The sequence below is a fragment of the Bos indicus genome, chromosome 3, assembly GCF_029378745.1.
Source record: "Bos indicus isolate NIAB-ARS_2022 breed Sahiwal x Tharparkar chromosome 3, NIAB-ARS_B.indTharparkar_mat_pri_1.0, whole genome shotgun sequence".
Classification (NCBI taxonomy): Eukaryota; Metazoa; Chordata; class Mammalia; order Artiodactyla; family Bovidae; genus Bos; species Bos indicus.
The window spans coordinates 74,537,372-74,556,411 of record NC_091762.1 but is presented as its reverse complement, the minus strand read 5'-3'; the positions used below and the strand labels follow the sequence as shown (position 1 = coordinate 74,556,411).

General features: G+C 38.0%; 1 protein-coding gene across 4 annotated transcripts in view; it reads right to left on the bottom strand.

Moving 5' to 3' along the window:
• The window catches only part of PTGER3 (prostaglandin E receptor 3), a 228,547-nt gene that overhangs the window by 124,089 nt on the left and 85,418 nt on the right, over nt 1–19,040 (bottom strand). For 2 of the 4 annotated variants that reach the window (XM_019957269.2, XM_070786323.1), the window contains 2 exons: nt 10,234–10,325; nt 1,969–7,626 (listed from right to left, as the gene is read on the bottom strand). The exons of 1 other annotated variant lie outside the window; for it this stretch is intronic. In XM_019957269.2, the coding sequence (XP_019812828.1) occupies nt 7,623–7,626; nt 10,234–10,325 (96 nt within the window). In that variant the 3' untranslated portion in view covers nt 1,969–7,622. Of the gene's footprint in view, nt 1–1,968; nt 7,627–10,233; nt 10,326–19,040 lie in introns of those variants that run through there. One more of the 4 variants, XM_070786322.1, reaches the window with a different exon arrangement.

Below are 19,040 nucleotides of genomic sequence, written 5' to 3'. Positions count from 1 at the left end.
GGAAACCAAAAAGGAATCCACAAAATCAAACTGCTCTTTAGAAAATATGAAAGGAGTGATGTCAAGGGAAAAGCAGCAATCAGCACCAGGACTGAAGTCATGACTTACCTAGTCATAGGAGAATCTGGGTTAGGTGAGTTTCCTAAACTACATACACTCCCTACTTCCAGCTCTCTGGGCCACATTTGACATACAGAGTTCTCAAACTTTAGCACGCATGAGAATCACCCAGAGGGCTTCTAAAACACAGATTACTGGGCTCCAGGCTTGAGGTTTCTGATTCAGGGCCAGATGGGTCCATATAATTTGCATTTCTAATAAATTCCCTAATAACACTTATGTATTGGTCTGGGGATATACTCTGAGAAACACTAGATTTCATCAATGTTGTCACATGTGCCTAATGAGAAGAATCATCCAGAAGAAGTTTATTTTAAAAATACAAAATCCTAGGTCTCATGCTAGAATTTCAGACTCAACCTCCAGGGAAGGGACTGATATTTTTATTTTAATAAAATAAACTTAGAGTGGTTAGTATGATTGGGTAAGTTTGAGAAACACTGCACCAAATCTCCTTGAATTCCCTTTTAGGGTCTGTCATTTTCCCACATGGTACAAATGGGTAGGGTTTGAAATATGGCAGTAGTTGCAAGATAAATTAAGAGTAGCACAATCACTGGGTTCTGTAATCCTAATCTACTAGACCTATGGGCCAACCATCGAACTGCACTCCTGTTCATGAACAGGATTGCCCTGAGAGACAATCTTTATTAACACCAATCATACTCTGATAGCAGATGTGGAGGGTGACTAATGGGCCTAAGACCAGAATCAGGACAGAGGCTACTGGGGTAATTCAGATGGGAAATGATGGAGGCATAGATTTAAAACATGGTATTGATGATGAAAAGACAGAATTGAGAAATACTAGTAGAATTAACAGAACATGAAAGAAGGTTAGCTATATAAAAAGAAGGTTAATTCAATCTTTTTTTCCATTTTTTCAGTCTTATTAAACATATATTACCACATTTTCCCTACTCTCTCTTAATCTTCTTAGTTTTACACTTACTTAATTTTGCTTGAATATCTATTTCTATTCTTTACCAGCAGAAGCAGTAGTCTCTCTCACCACCACCACAACAATCAGCAAGTATTAATATTTATGGAGTACGCATTACTAAATCACACTTTGTCTAGTCTTGTAACAAATTTACATCCTTTTGTTTAAATCCTGCATTTCTATTGGTAGTCTACTTTTGGTTTAACTCTGTATTTTAAAGGGCACTGTGGCTTTTTAGTGTGGAATCTCTTCTGCCCTTCCTATGCCATAGTATTTTAGTGCTTATTACTTAATTCTCATGTTTTCTATGTATACCTGTATTTCAATTATAAGTTAACTAAACTGATAAAAACCATAATCAGCAGCCACTAACTTTCTTTCAGAAATCAACTAATGATGGTTATTCATTTACTACAGCGCTGGTATACTTATTTCAAAAAAGAGAACACTATACTTTGCTCAAAAAAAATCATAAAATGAAAATTTTCTACTGCCCTCATATGTGAAAATTATGTTCGTCTTATTCCACAAGGTATATATCTTCAGCAGCACTTTCATTTAATTCTAAGTGTGGTAAAACTCAGCTCCTATACCAAGGTAAGAAGTAACTTAGCTAACTAAAGGCAGGTTAGTTTTATATGTAGATTTCTATCTAGTTCCTTTTTTTTTCTAACAGCAATTGCCCCATTCTTTACAAATATTTACAGTTGTTTTCTTCAAAAAGTCTAAAGAAGACTCTTTGCACTGCTCAGATTTAAAGACTGACCAAAAGAGCACAATGTCAAAGAGGAAAAGTAAATAAAGAATCAACTGTCAAAATCAACTGTCAACTAAATGCCACCCTTTCTCACACCAAGCACACCAAGTGTCTCAGGCATTACTAATATAGATTGCAGTCAGGCCACTTAGACTCTCCATTAAGCTTTTATTGAACAATTTCTTTGTGTTCAGCACAGTGCTGGGCTCTGTAGGTACAGGAGAAATATAAAACAGAGGTCCTTCCCACAGAGGGTTTACATTATGGTTGAGAATTTAAAAAATAAAAGGTACAAAAACTCTTAAAATGCATATTGTTCAATTATTTTTACATAAAGTACTTCAGATAATGAAAATAAAATGAAATCTTAGAACGTGAATGAAACAGAAACACTTTAATCTATGGGGTAAGCCTAGACATATTTTGAATTAAAATATTTAGTAAAAGCCTGGATTCATGAAAAACATAAGCACAAATATTTTTAAGACAACCATTAAACATTTAAGTATTCATAATGATTAATTAAAAGCATATCAAGCTAAGAATATTTTATTCAGATCTTTAAGGTGCCTGAATAATTACGATTATCTTAGCAATAGACTTTTAAAAGTGCTTCCAAGTACTGAAGGGACTGAAAACATTTTTGTTCTCTTAAGTAGCTTATATGGTTTTCTTATAACCTGGTTTTCATTATTTATTGAATTTTTGAAAGTCATTCATGTAGACACTAAAAATGTAGATCAATTCAACACTGTTTGAATTTTCATATATTTCATTGACCATAGTCCACTTGTAAAACACATATACAAATTTACAGGCTTCCCAGGTGGCGCTAGTGATAACACCCTGCCTGCCAATGCAGGAGACCTTAAGAGACGTGGGCTTGATCCTTGGGTTGGGAAGATCCATAGTCAAGAATCAGGTCTTTTAAAGCATATTAATATTGTTACATTTTTGTATATGTATTTCATTGAGCTTTACAATAGTTACTATAATTGTGATAAAATTGTAGATCAAGCACTATTTTCTACATGTAACATTCTTTTGGCAGATTTCCAATGAGACTTATTTTATTTTGAGGTTTAGTTCTGTCTTCAATTACACGATTATGAGAACTCTTGTTTATTGAAGATAATAAAGAAAATGTAGATGAAGACACTTGTTAAAAATCAGTATGTGTTACTGAATCATGATCCAGAGTATCTGAGAACATATGTTACAGAGGTTATCATCTCAGGTGAATTTAGCATGCAATGTATACATTTCTGTGGATTAAAGATAGAAGTATCAAAAGTACTTTATACTGATACATATTGTCTCTACATCAGATTTCAGACTAACGGGACTAAGATATTCTTAATTATATGACCAATATCTTTACCAAATAATCATTGTTTTTCAAGTTTTTCCTATTACTTCAAACTTTCACATATAGATTTTTAATAAACATTATCATGTTAAACTGCATGCGATTATTCTGCCTAGATGTAGCATTTTTAAATCAGAACGTTTAACATGAAATTTCCTAAGGTGAACCATAACATGGAAACAAAAGGCTTCCTATCACATTCATTTAAATTTACAACAGCTAGTATCACCCATGAATGTTACTTTTGCTGAGAGTTTACCATATAAGCATTTTTTGTGGTGTCAAATACTGTACTAGTGGTATGAGACCCATGAAGGAAATACAATAAAAGTGTCCTGTCCACCATGAAATAGAATTTTGTCAAGGGAAAAAGACATGTATAATGAAAATATTTAAGGAATAATATAGTAATTATCAAAATGAGCACTACAGGTTCAGAGGTGGAGAGAGAGGTAAGAAAATAACGAGGGCACAATAGTCCTCCCTTATTCTTAGAGAATATGGTCCAAGACCCTAGTGGATGCTTGAAACCACAGATAGTATTGAACCCCACAAATACTTATGTATATACTATGCTTTTTTCTGTACATATGTACCTGTTTAAAATTTTTAATATATAAATTAGATACAGTTCAATTCAGTTCAGTTCCATCGCTCAGTCGTGTCTGACTCTTTTTGACCCCATGAAATCGCAGCACGCCAGGCCTCCCTGTCCATCATCAACTGCCGGAGTTCACTCAGACTCACGTCCATCGAGTCAGTGATGCCATCCAGCCATCTCATCCTCTGTCGTCCCCTTCTCCTCTTGCCCCCAATCCCTCCCAGCATCAGAGTCTTTTCCAATGAGTCAACTCTTCACATGAGGTGGCCAAAGTACTGGAGTTTCAGCTTTAGCATCATTTCCTTCCAAAGAACACCCAGGACTGATTAGGTACAGTAAGAGATTAATAATGATAACCAATAATAAAATAAAACAATTATAACACTATGCTATAATAAAAGTTGGTGAATGTGGTCTCTCTTGCTCTCTCTAAATAACTCATTTACAAATTTAATGCCTTTTCCACCTTAACTAAGCACTGATGTCACACTGCGGCTGTAACTTTTGCAGTTTGAGGTGTGTCAGCAAAACTAGCACAAATTTCTTTCTCCTTCACAATTTTAAAGATAGACTTCTTTTTACATAGATTTTTAGCAACTTCAGCATTTTTTTTTTTTTTTTTCCTTTTCTTATTAAACAGAGAACTTTCACTTAAAGGAAGTACTTTACAGCTTCTCTTTGGCATATCCAAATGACCAGCATCAGTACTCTTGGGCTTTGGAGCCTTTGTTAAGTATGAAGCATATTAAATGCTTGAAGAACCAGCCTTGCAAAACCTCAGTGGTGGATTTGATAACTAAGTAGGCTACCACATGACTAATGAATAGGATATGCTGGACAAAGGGACGATTCACATTCCAGGTAAAACAGAGTGGGACCCTAAGAGATTTTATCAGGCTACTCAGAATGGCATGTAATTTTAACACTTATGAATTGTTTATTTCTGAAATCTTCCATTTAATATTTCCAGTCTGTGTTTGACCACTGGTAACTAAAATTGTGAGTAATGAGGGGCTTCTGTACTTAAATTGTCCAAAAGCTAAGGACAAGATGTGATTCAAACATGCGGGAGATGAGTAGGTTTTGTGTGGGCAAAAATAATAACCATGAGGTATTAGAATCAAAAAGAATAACATCCAGGGATTTGAAGTTGGTTCTGCCCATGGTATTTCAACCCACATGGTCAGGGAGCCAGTTTATAGTTGAAACTGAGAACTTGTATTATACAATTGGAGGTAAGTCTAGATAAAGAATTAATCACAGTTAATACTTACTGATTACCTATTGTGTTGCATTCATTTTACATACCTTATCACAATAACCATTAATTCATTGAGACTCCATGAAATTAACTCTCTCAAGTTCATAGAGTTAATGAATGGCACAGCCAGATTTAAATCCAAATTTGATTCCAGAACCCATGATTTTATTACTAGATCACACTGTCTTACAAATGAAATATCATTACAACAATTCTCACATTGTACTGTGCTATAGGGAAAACAATAAACCTGGAATCAAAAAGCTTAAACTTGGATCTGAAATCTTACTTACATTAGCTAAGTGACATTGGGCAAGCCTCTGTAAACCTTATCCTCTTTTGTAATAATAAAATAGTAAATAGATTACAGACAAACATAGCTAGATGATGGACAGACAGAGGGAACAGGAGTATAATAGCCCTATGATGGTCTAAAACATGTTGAATTTAAACCTGAATAAAGGGATGTGTACAGCATGTTTTGTGCTAGTTACCTAAGGCCATTTCAATACAAGTTTGAGTGAAAATAATTATAGTTTAGAGATAATTCACAACTGGTTCAACCATACCAAAGGGATGATTCAACTATTTTGGTTTCATTTCACTGACAGAAATGACAGTCACAGTGTTGGATTCTATTGCCAAACTGCTGATACTACAGTATCATCTCTTTCCAGGATATCCTTGTAGATGGCAGCATGGCCCTTGGCATAGCACACTACAATAAATAGGTGTTGAATTAGGTGAATTGGGAGAGGGAAAAGAAGGAGGAAGAAAGGGGACAGAAAGATAAGGGAAAGAAATATTCATGGAATTTATGGGTAGAAAAAGGCAATTATAGGGCTTCCTTGGTAGCTCAGCTGGTAAAGAATCCGCCTGCAATGCAGAAGACCCTGATTCAATTCCTGGGTCAGGAAGAGCCTCTGGAGAAGGGATAGGCTACCTACTGGAGTATTTTTGGGCTTTCCTGGTGGCTCAGTCAGTAAACAATCTGCCCGCAATGCAGGAGACCTGGATTCGATCCCTGGGTTGGGAAGATCAATCCCTGGGTTGGAAGAGGGCATGGCAACTCATTCCAGTATTATTGCCTGGAGAATCCCCAAGGACAGAGGAGCCTGGTGGACTGCAGTTCATGGGGTTGCAAACAGTTGGACATGACTGAGCAACTAAGCACAGCACAAAGGCAATTATTGCTTGGGAAATTCTGTGGATGGAGAAGCCTGGTTGGCTACAATCTATGGGGTCACAAAGAGTCAGACAAAATTTAGTAACTGAGCATGCACACACAAGGGCACATCAGGTAAGAAATAGTAAATGATTCAAAGTATTTTTTTGAAGTCCACAGAATTTCTTATTTCACACAAACCAGATTCTTTTATCCCATTAAAAAGTAACAAAACTTGGTAGTTTATAACTATATCACTTATTAATTTTGCCTTTTGTATGCCACCCAAGCAGAAATTGTAAGAAATATTGAATTGCTAAGAGTGAATTGGAGAAGGCAATGGCACCCCACTCCAGTAGTCTTGCCTGGAAAATCCCATGGATGGAGGAGCCTGGTAGGCTGCAGTTCATGGAGTAGCTAGGAGTCGGACACGACTGAGTGACTTGACTTTCTCTTTTCACTTTCATGCATTGGAGAAGGAAATGGCAACCCACTCCAGTGTTCTTGCCTGGAGAATCCCAGGGACGGGGGAGCCTGGTGGGCTGCCGTCTCTGGGGTCACACAGAGTCGGACACGACTGAAGCGACTTAGCAGCAGCAGCAGCAGGAGTGAATCAGAAGCTATACCTGGATTTTTTTTTTAATGCTCCAACTCAGTAGTTAATCATTTAGCTTCATTATTATTTTCTATGACATTTCAAGAGCACCTTTAGCTGTATCATAGCTTTCACTCTTCAAAGACAGAAAAATGATAATTAAGCTGGTTACTGCGTAACTGAATGATACATAACCAGAATACAGATTTAGGACTTTTAGTTCCCAGCTCAGCACAGAAGAATACAACATCTCCAAAACATTAATTACACATTTTACATAAATATCTTTGGTCATGACATCTTCCTGTCTTCATTTGGCATCCTTTTCTATCTTGTGGAGTTTATGTCTTGTTAACTGAATTCTCGCTCTCAATAAGTTGACTTTTCACTGACAAAAGCTTGTACTGATTTTTCAAATTCATTGTAAAATCAAAACTACCATAAAATGTAAAGACAGCCACATCAGTTGAGATTCACATAAAGGTTTAAAACTGGGAGAAACTCTGGGGAGATGGGGTTTTCTTTTTCTCATTTTTTCACAGTCACCATCTGTGCAATCTTGCCCAACTTCTTAAATGTAATATTCAATATCCAGTCCAAGAAGCTGACTGAATACTTAAAGACATAGATTACAGTAATAAACTTGGTCTCAGTGAATATTACTGACAAGAAAAAAACAGTAAAAAATTTTTTAAAGATGAAAAAGAAGAAATAATCCAAATCAAAACATAAAATTCTCCTTCGCAGGTGGGAAGAAACACACAAACTCAAGGACAGCAATTTCAATAAAAAGTCCAACTTCATTCTTTGATTATCTGTTAGAATAGAAAGAAAAAATATAATAAGCATGGATAGGGATACATTTCGTATGGTGCATGGATTAAGGTATAAGTAAGAAATATAATGTCTTAGACATCAAAACATTCTTGTTTGAAGTAATTACTTCTGTGTTTTATAAATAAAAGCAATGTAAATAATTTTGGATTTTGGATCACCTAAAAGTCTCCAAATTATCTAATTATACTAAATGAATGCCTTTATTCTGAGTAATTTTTCTGGTTTCCAAGATTGTAATCCAGAAGAATAATCAAATTGAAAAGCTATATCAATTGTACATACATCAAATGGTCAAATAATCTTGCCTTAAAAACAAACCCTAATCAGTATATAACTATACTCTAAAAACATATAAGGAAGAGTACCAATTAAAAGAGCCATGAGGTACAATTTTTTTTCCTATCAAACCAACAAAATATTGTGTGTGTGTGTTTTAAGATAACATACAGTGCTAGTTAGAGTAAAGCAAAGTAAAAACTCACACATTGCTGATGAAATTTTCAATTACTAATACTTTGGAAAGCAGTCAGACTATAGGCATCTTTCAAGATTATTAAAAATTTAGATATTATTTATTCCTTAAAGCATACTTCTAATAAAAACAATCACAAATATTTAAAAAAACTTTAGTCTTTGGGTAATGATGCAATTCTGTTTATCATGGTGCCAGATCTGATCACAGATTATGATTAAATAAACTATGGTGTATCCTTTTAATATACTATTATATAAATATTAAAATTACTTTAAAATAATTTGTAAATAATCTGTGGAATGTTTATTTCATGTTAAATGAAGTAAACAAGATACAATAATGAATATATATTATCATATGTATGTACAAGTAAGGAAAGTGCAAAGGGAAATAATGAGAAAGAAATCCACTAAAATGATGGTGGGCTTTTCTTGAGTAGTGAAAGTAAATTTTAGTAAGCTGCCTTTCTTTTTAAATTTTCTATATTTTCCAAAGTTTCTATAGAGAGCTTGGCTTATTTATATTAAGGAGGGTAAGTACAATAAGATTTACTTTAAAAAATTGAAAATGGGATTAGTATAAACCTATCAAATGGAAATTGCGTATCTCGATTCTTTTCCCTTTGTTTATTTTCCAAGGGATCTGTGTTTATAGTAAAACTGCCCAGAATATGTGTATTACATGCAGATATCTAAGGCAAGGACGGAGGACCATAAAGGTGAGTCAAGTAAAAACTTTATGGGCTTTGTGATTTTTGAGGTGTGTTCCAGAAGCAGCCTGCTTTTTCTTATCCTTTGGATATTGTTGCAAAGTAGTTATTCAAAACACATTTAAATCTTGCCCTGAAGAGTAGAAGTGATTATTTCTCAGTTACCTCAAGCATGGGAGAAAAAATATTTAAAGAAATTGAGCTGCTTGAATGTCCACATTTGTTATAACTTATACTGGAGTTATGGTACCTAGCCGTACCCAGGGAATGAAATAAGGTGAACATGCAGATTTTCCATTAAAAATGAAGAGTTCAACTTATTTGAATAGTCTTTGAAAATAAATTAAAACTTTTTATGTTCTCTCATTAAAACAAAAACGATCACACAATGCGATAATACACATAAGACCATTCAATTAACCCTATAGCCACTAGCAGGAGTATTGAAAGGAAATGTTTGAGGGAGGAAACTAATGCTTGAAATTTAATCTGACTAAACATGCATCACATTTGGCATAATGTTCTGCTTTCTACAATGTTCATTCATTGAAATATATGTGTTATACAAAGATCTAATCGAAAGAGCAAGTAAGAGTGTGTTAATCATATGGTGAACATGCCAAGTTCTGGTGTCTAAATAAAACGGAGGTCACTTAGCTTTAAAATATTTCTGGAAGGACGGGATTAACATATACATACTACTATATACAAAAGAGATAACCTAGGCTTCCCTGATGACTCAGCGGATAACGAATCCACCTACAGTGGCAAGAGACAGGATATATGGGTTCGATTCCTTGGGTCAGGAAGATTCCCTGGAGAAGGAAATGGGAACCCACTCCAGTATTTGTGCCTGAAAAATACCATGGGCAGAGGAACCTGGCAGGCTACGGTCCAATGGTCTCAGAGTTAGACACTACTGAGCAACTAAGCATAAGGATCTACTGTCATATTCAGTATTTTATAATAACCTATAGGGGAAAAGAATCTGAAAAAGAATAAATATACATATATACATATAACTGAATCACTGCACTGTACACCTGAAAATAATATGACAATGTAAATCAACTATACTTCAATTTTTTTTAAAAATTGAAAGTTCTCCTGGGAGACTGCTCTTACTAAGAAAAGAGCAGACGTGCAGACTCTTCACCACGCAGAGTTAGTCAGTTCCAAAGTAGCCTGGAGCCAGTCTCAGAAAGTTCTCAGAGGAAATGTAAATGAAGTTGTAAAAACAACAACAGCTCCTCTGGGGAATCGAGTCCTTTTTCATCAGACATGTGTGCTTAGTTTGCATTTTAATTCTTAGAGACCTTCTGCCTTCGTAACATGAACTCAGGTCAGAGCAGAGCAATGGGGGAGAGCTATGCTGTCAATTCAGACAGTTCTACATCTCACCTTTCCAGGTGGTCACTCCACATCAAGGCTGAGGAGCACTGGTGGGGTAAAGAGATGGAACTGGATGCAGAGTTGTTTGTGTGGTGCCTTATCTGTGAACAGACAGAGGGTTTCAGTGGACAGAATTATTGATTATGATTCCTTTTGTCAGATGACACTTCCCTGAACGTTTTCAAAGAAGAGCAGAACCACAATCCATACATCAACTCACATCAGCTCTGACTCCATAAATGAAGATGTTTTAGATATTATCTCCCCAATTGTCTCATTGCTGCCTCTTGTGCTTTGACCCACCCTCTCTTTCTTCCCACACATCCACATCAGACATTACTTGAGATCAGAAACCAGGGCTAATATTACTTCAGGAGCCCTAGGGCAGTTATTGGAGCATTTGTTACATGCTGAATAAAAGGTCGTTGACTTCAAATGATCTTTGTAGGTAAATCTAATTCTGCCCATCTCCAGCTTTCAGTGACCTCCTGTTGCTCTCAGGGTAAAGACCGAAGTTCCTAACCTTGTCTGTCTGATCTGGCCTCTAGCTGCAACTATAGCTGTCTTTTGAACTTTCTTGCTGCTCTGTGCTCAGGTCACACTGCTGCTGCTGCTGCTAAGTCGCTTCAGTTGTGTCCAACTCTGAGACCCCATAGTCGTCAGCCCACCAGGCTCCCCTATCCCTGGGATTCTCCAGGAAAGAACACTGGAGTGGGTTGCCGTTTCCTTCTCCAATGCATGAAAGTGAAAAGTGAAAGTGAAGTTGCTCAGTCGTGTCCGACTCGTAGCGACCCCATGGACTGCAGCCCACCAGGCTCCTCCATCCATGGGATTTTCCAGGCAAGAGTACTGGAGTGGGGTGCCATTGCAGGTCACACTAGCTATCTACAAACACCACAAACAGGGTCATCCTCCTGCTACCTCAGGGCATTTGTGCTTGAAGCTTTCCCTACCCAGAGTGCTCTTTCATTCCTTCATCACCTGGCTGACAACTTCTTGTTCTTCAGGTCTCAACTCTGAAAATTACTTCCTCAGAGAATAACCTGTTTACCAGCACTGGTTCCCCACTATGTGATACCCACTATTTTCTTTTCAAGAATTCATTGTAGTTTGTAATAAGTGTGTCTGTAATATGTATAATTGTAATATGTGTGATTATTTGTTTAATGTGTGTTATCTCTAGGCCACATGTTTTATGAAATCAGGAACCATGCCTGTGTTTTGCATATCACTGTGTCTCCAGCAGCTACCATACAGCTTGCCACATAGGTGATGGTCAATAAATATATTTGGGGCCTGAAAGAACAATGCTGTATAATTTGCCCTGCGGCCCATCCCTCCACAGCATCTCCAAATAATAGCTTAAATTCATTTGATACAATAAAATTTTGAACTATACATATTTCAACCAAGTTGAAATACATAAAAAAATATACTTAAAAAGTATTTCCTTTTTATATATTTCTTAGCAATTCTCTTACAAGAACTAGCAGAATGAAATGAAATTCCTATAAGAAATTGTTAAAGAAATTTAATTCAGTGTATCCTTAGTCTTTTTTTTATCAGATTCCTAGAGTCCTTTTTCTCTCAAAAGTATAGTTAAGATTATCTTAAATAGCGTGCCCATCCCAAGTGGCGTGACATTACAGAAGATGTCCAGACAGACATGTAATTCTCCAGTTCTTGATTGCGTTAAGCAAATAGATAATTTCTGTTTTAGGAAGGCAATGTTATTTGAAGGACAATAAAATGTCACGTCTTCCTTGCAACAGAAAATTATGTTGGGTTGGCCAATATCTATTTCAGTGCAAACAGGAAAAGTTTAGTTGGCACTTTTTATAGAAACATTGTGGTTCTGAAAGAGTGATTAGAGTTAAGGTCAGAGCAGCAAAGAAAAACAAAATAGGCTTTCCTATTCATTCTCTGAGACTTTCAGAATCCCCTGTGAGCCCCTGTATGAGAAGACCCTTTATATGGTAAACAGCCATCTGGTTAGATGGGGTCCCTTCTCTAGAGGACAACTAGGTTTCTTTTCCTGCTGCCATGTTGCTTAGGTTCTCTTTTCAAGGCCTGTTTTAACTAAATAAATACACTTGGAGTTGTGTTATCGGTTGGCTCCAAAATCATTGCAGACAGTGACTGAAGTAATGAAATTAAATGATGTTTGCTCCTTGGAAGAAAAGCTATGACCAACATAGACAGCATATTAAAAAGCAGAGACATTACTTTGCCAACAAAGGTCTGCCTAGTCAAAGCTATGTAGTAGTCATGTATGGATGTGAAGAGTTGAACCATAAAGAAGGCTGAGCATCGAAGAATTGATGCTTTTTAACTGTGGTGTTGGAGAAGACTCTCGAGAGTCCCCTGGACTGCAAGGAGATCCAACCAATCAATCCTAAAGGAAATCAACCCTGAATATTCATTGGAAGGACTGATGCTAAAGCTGAAGCTCCAGTACTTCACCTGATGTGGAGAACTGAATCATTAGAAAATAACCTGATGCTGGGCAAGATTAAGGGCAGGAGGAGAAGGAGATCATCATAGAGGATAAGACGGTTAGATGGCATCACCAACTCGATGGACATGAATTTGACCAAGCTGTAGGAGTTGGTGAAGGACAGGGAGGCCTGGCGTGCTGCAGTCCATGGGGTCAGACATGACTGAGTGACTGAAAATAATAACAACTTTAGGAATATGGGTACAACATGCCTGTCTAATGTCAAGTAGCAGGAAAAGAAGAAACTGTTTACTGCAAAGTAAATATGTGAAGGTCCAAGAATTCCGAAGCATGGTATGGTTCCCTGTGCTACTACTAAAACTACTACTAAACTACTCCTCTGGTGGACCCTATCTCTCTTACAGATATTTTTGACAATTCACTCTATCATTTGCATTAGAAAATTTTGCTTCACTCTCACACCTAATTCTGTGGCTTACTCTGCCCTTGCCTTTCATGCCAATTTTCTCTCCTATGCATCTCTTTTATTTCACCCTTTCTTTCCAGTCTTTGTGTCATTGTTCAGATTCTCATCCTCATTCTTCTTGGTTAGTGTATCAGCTTGAAATATATGAAATTCACATTTTCATTGGGTTAAAAATTGTTGGATATTTGATTTTCTCTTTATGACTTACTTTACTCTTTATAATTAGGCTCTAGGTTCATCCACCTCACTACAACTGACTCAAATTCATTCCTTTTTATGGCTGAGTAATATTCCATTGTAACCTAGTGGGAAGCTGCTATATAACACAGGGAGCCCAGCCTGGTGTCCTATGAAGACCTAGAAGGGTGGGATGGGAGGGGTGAGAGAGGCTCAAGATGGAGGGAAATAAATATAATTATGACTGATTTGCATTGTTGTATGGAAGAAACCAACACAACATTGTAAAGCAATTATCTTCCAATTAAAAAATAAAAAAGTTGGACATTGGAAATTATATCTTCTTTAACCTAGTAAAAGGCTTTTAACTAACTAGTATTTCTGACTAGAGTTTTTGTTTTCTCTAACACATTCTTCATATTGTTTCTAAGGCAAACCTTGGCAAATTCTAAATATTTTTGAAGGTTCCCCATAGCTATAGGATAAAGTTCTAAAGTACCTAAGGTGTACCACTGAATGGTTCCAACCTGCATCTCTGGGTTTATCTCCTGCCTTTCCTCTTCATGTGACCTTTGATTCAATTTTGTAAACCACTCACTCTTGTAGAGATCTGACAATGCTTTTTCACACCTAATTAGTATGAAGTTTGTTATTCTCTTTCTAAAATGCTTCTACTTCTGCCCAGAATCAATTCTATTTTCCCTCCAAGATCCAGTCTTTCATTTTCTTGGAAAATTATCATTTCTTCCACCATTTTTCCATAGCCTTGTACACATTATTTGAAATTATACATTATATATTATATAATTATATATATTGTATAATTTGAGATTATACATTATTTGAGATTATAATTATCTCATTATATTGTACTTATGAGTGTGTCAGTTTATCACTCTCTGATTCATAGGAGGGTCTCCAAAATTGTTTGTGAATGAACATAAGCAAATAATTGGCTCTCCTCAATGGACAACTTTATAAGGACTAAGCAAATCTTTAGCACACTTAAGAACCTACTAGGTAGAAATCACTTTATCAGGTATGATGCTATTTTCATATTTTAAGTTTCTTTTGGTGTATAAATGTGTAGTCTCTACATATCCCATATAATAGTTCTGAATATCCATGGTTACGTTTCACCAAACTCTATATCATTCTAACTCATTGGACTGGGATGAAAGCACTTAGACTGTGCACTTCTTTGAATGACTGAATGAATGAGTATTAAGGACTGTCTTGGGCTGAGTACTCCTAAGAAGCAGACCCTGAGCCAAGGACGTGTATGCATGTGACTTACTAAGGATGTACCTGCAGGAGAAATAGTAAAGGAGTGGAGAAGTAGGGCAGAGAAGAAGAAGCCATGATGTGATGAGATTTTAAGTAATTCCAGTCTCCATATGAGCCTTTGGGAAATTCTGGAGTATAAATTACACTTCACAGCTTATCCCGTCTCTCGACAAGGGGTTTGGGCTTTCCTACTCCATAACCATAATTCATCACTGCTTTGGCTCTGCCTTTGGGTGAGCCTCTGGAGGTAAAGGTATGAACAGTTAGCAGCTAAACAAGCAGAAGCTGTGAATGGGTATAGAACTGGTGTATGGGATCTGACAGTTTCTGGGTAGGGCTGTAATCATGTGGGATACTCTACCAAGCATATATTCAGTTCAGTTCAGTTCTGTCTCTCAGTCCTGTCCGACTCTTTGTGACCACATGAATCGCAGCACCCCAGGCCTCCCTGTAGATCACCAACTCCCAGAGCTCACTCAGACTCACGTCCATCGAGTCAGTGATGCCATTCAGCCATGTTATCCCCTTCTCCTCCTGCCCTCAATCCCTCCCAGCATCAGAGTCTTTTCCAATGAGTCAACTCTTCGCATGAGGTGGCCAAAGTACTGGAGTTTCAGAGTTAGCATCATTCCTTCCAAAGAAATCCCAGGGCTGATCTCCTTCAGAACGGACTGGTTGGATCCCTTTGCAGTCCAAGGGACTCTCAAGAGTCTTCTCCAACACTACAGTGAAAAAGCATCAATTCTTCGGTGCTCAGCCTTCTTCACAGTCCAACTCTAACAGCCATACATGACCACTGGAAAAACCATAGCCTTGACTAGATGAACCTTTGTTGGCAAAGTAATGTCTCTGCTTTTGAATATGCTATCTAGGTTGGTCATAACTTTCCTTCCAAGGAGTAAGCGTCTTTTAATTTCATGGCTGAAATCACCATCTGCAGTGATTTTGGAGCTCAAAAAAATAAAGTCTGACACTGTTTCCACTGTTTCCCCATCTATTTGCCATGAAGTGATGGGACCAGATGCCATGATCTTAGTTTTCTGAATGTTGAGCTTTAAGCCAACTTTTTCACTCTTCTCTTTCACTTTGATCAAGAGGCTTTTTAGTTCCTCTTCACTTTCTGCCATAAGGGTGCTGTCATCTGCATATCTGAGGTTATTGATATTTCTCCCTGCAATCTTGATTCCAGCTTGTGTTTCTTCCAGTCCAGTATTTCTCATGATGTATTCTGCATAGAAGTTAAATAAGCAGGATGACAGTATACAGCCTTGACGTACTCCTTTTCCTATTTGGAACCAGTCTGTTGTTCCATGTCCAGTTCTAACTGTTGCTTCCTGACCTGCATACAGATTTCTCAAGAGGCAGGTCAGGTGGTCTGGTATTCCCATCTCTTTCAGAATTTTCCACAGTTTATTGTGATCCAGACAGTCAAAGGCTTCACCATAGTCAATAAAGCAGAAATAGATGCTTTTCTGGAACTCTCTTGCTTTTTCCATGATCCAGCGGATGTTGGCAATTTGATCTCTGGTTCCTCTGCCTTTTCTAAAATCAGCTTGAACATCTGGAAGTTCATGGTTCACGTATTGCTGAAGCCTGGCTTGGAGAATTTTGAGCATTACTTTACTAGCATGTGAGATGAGTGCAATTGTGCAATAGTTTGAGCATTCTTTGGCATTGCCTTTCTTTGGGATTGGAATAAAAACTGACCTTTTCCAGTCCTGTGGCCACTGCTGAGTTTTCCAAATTTGCTGGCATATTGAGTGTAGCACTTTCACAGCATCATCTTTCAGGATTTGAAATAAGTTTGACAGCAAGTTAAGTTTGACAGCTCAGTTAGTAAAGAATCCACCTGCGATGCAGGAGACCCCAGTTCGACTCCTGTGTTGGGAAGATCTGCTGGAGAAGTGATAGGCTACCCACTCCAGTGTTCTTGGGCTTTCCTTGTGGCTCAGCTGGTAAAGAATCCGCCTGCAATGTGGGAGATCTGGGTTCGATCCCCTGGGTTGGGAAGATCCCCTAGAGAAGGGAAAGGCTACCCACTCCAGTATTCTTGCCTGGGTTGCAAAGAGTCAGACATGACTGAATGACTTTCATTTTCACTTCTTTAAGTTTAGCTGGTAGTGAAGGAGGCTGCCCATATGTGTAGATTGGGGAGCTCTGTTCAGCAGAGTGTCCTGTAGAAAATAATCTTCTTCATTACTGTTACGGATGTCTGGAATCCCTTTGATGGTTTAGTTGCTAAGTCATGTCTGACTCTTGCAACCCTATGGACTGTAGCCCACCAGGTTCCTCTGTCCATAGGTTTTTCCAGGCAAGAATACTGGAATGGGTTGCCATTCCCTTCTCCAGGGGACCTTCGCAACCCAGGGATTGACCCTGGGTCTCCTGCACTGCAGGCAGATTCTTTAATGACTGAGCTACTCCAGTAGCTTCAATTCAGTCGCTCAGTCATGTCCGACTCTTTGTGACCCCATGAATCACAGCACGCCAGGCCTCCCTGTCCATCACCAACTCCAGGAGTTCACTCAGACTCACATCCATCGAGTCAGTGATGTCATCCAGCCATCTCATCTTCTGTCGTCCCCTTCTCCTCCTGCCCCCAATCCCTCCCAGCATCAGAGTCTTTTCCAATGAGTCAACTCTTCGCATGAGGTGGCCAAAGTACTGGAGTTTCAGCTTTAGCATCATTCCTTCCAAAGAAATCCCAGGGCTGATCTCCTTCAGAATGGACTGGTTGGATCTCCTTGCAGTCCAAGGGACTCTCAAGAGCCTTCTCCAACACCACAGTGAAAAAGCATCAATTCTTCAGCACTCAGCTTTCTTCACAGTCCAACTCTCACATCCATACATGACCACAGGAAAAACCATAGCCTTGACTAGACGGACCTTTGTTGGCAAAGTAATGTCTCTGCTTTTCAATATGCTATTTAGGTTGGTCATAACTTTCCTTCCAAGGAGCAAGCGTCTTTTAATTTCATGGCTGCAGTTACCATCTGCAGTGATTTTGGAGCTCAAAAAAATAAAGTCTGACACTGTTTCCACTGTTTCCCCATCTATTTGCCATGAAGTGATGGGACCAGATGCCAGGATCTTCGTTTTCTGAATGTTGAGCTTTAAGCCAACTTTTTCACTCTCCACTTTCACTTTGATCAAGAGGCTTTTTAGTTCCTCTTCACTTTCTGCCATAAGGGTGGTGTCATCTGCATATCTGAGGTGATTGATATTTCTCTCAGCAATCTTGATTCCAGCTTTTCCTCTTCCAGCCCAGCATTTCTTATGATGTACTCTGCATATAAGTTAAATAAGCAGGATGACAGTATACAGCCTTGATGTACTCCTTTTCCTATTGGAATCCCCTTAGCTAGGGATAAAACTTCTTAATCTATATTGAGAACCAATACTTAAAAGGAAATTACCTTGGCTGGGAGGGAGAAAAGATAGAAACACTTAATGTCAGGCAATGCCTAACTAACTTTTACATTTAATTCTATTTAATGCCAATGTCAGGCAATGCCAAACTCTTTTATGTTTAATTCCACTTAATGCTTTACTCCTTTAACACATTGACTTTCATTCACATCAATACAAGAGTCTTTCGGGATACTGTAGAATGTAAAAGTGCTAATGGGCCTCTTTAAGACATCTTAGTTCTTACTGCCATGAAGGTGCTGTCCTTAATGCTGCCAAAGACATACCAGCTCAAAATAAGTCCTTTTCTGCTTGTTTCAGCTAAGCTTATAGCTCTGTGTGTTCTTCCCAAATTGAAAAATATATACAATATGAAGTTGCTAGTAAAGCTGGTGCTCTCTCTGAATATAAAACACAAGATTTCAGTTAAAGCAGTTCTTTTACTCAGCCTTATTACAAGGCTTTTAAAAGATTCCAGTTAAAGTAGAGAAGACTCTGTGTGTGTGTGAGAGAGAGAGAGAGCTTGACCTTCATTTTGAATTTGACTCTTGGACCAAATTAATTTCTTGTGGCAACTGTGGTAAAAAGATTGATTTATAAGTGGTCAATCCAGACACATGAACACAGTCCAGTTGTTGGGTCTGCTGCCATGGCTTGTTGGTGGCCCTTGGCTGTTTATGTTTTGCCTAAGAATGCCTGATGCCTGTGTTCAAGGATATCCAACCAGTCCATTCTAAAGGAGATCAGTCCTGGGTGTTCTTTGGAAGGACTGATGCTAAAGCTGAAACTCCAATACTTTGGCCACCTTATGCAAAGAGTTGACTCATTGGAAAAGACCCTAATGCTGGGAGGGATTGGGGGCAGGAGGAGAAGGGGACAACAGAGGATGAGATGGCTGGATGGCATCACCAACTCGATGGACATGAGTTTGGGTGAACTCCGGGAGTTGGTGATGGACAGGGAGGCCTGGCATGCTGTAATTCATCGGGTTGCAAAGAATTGGACATGACTGAGCGACTG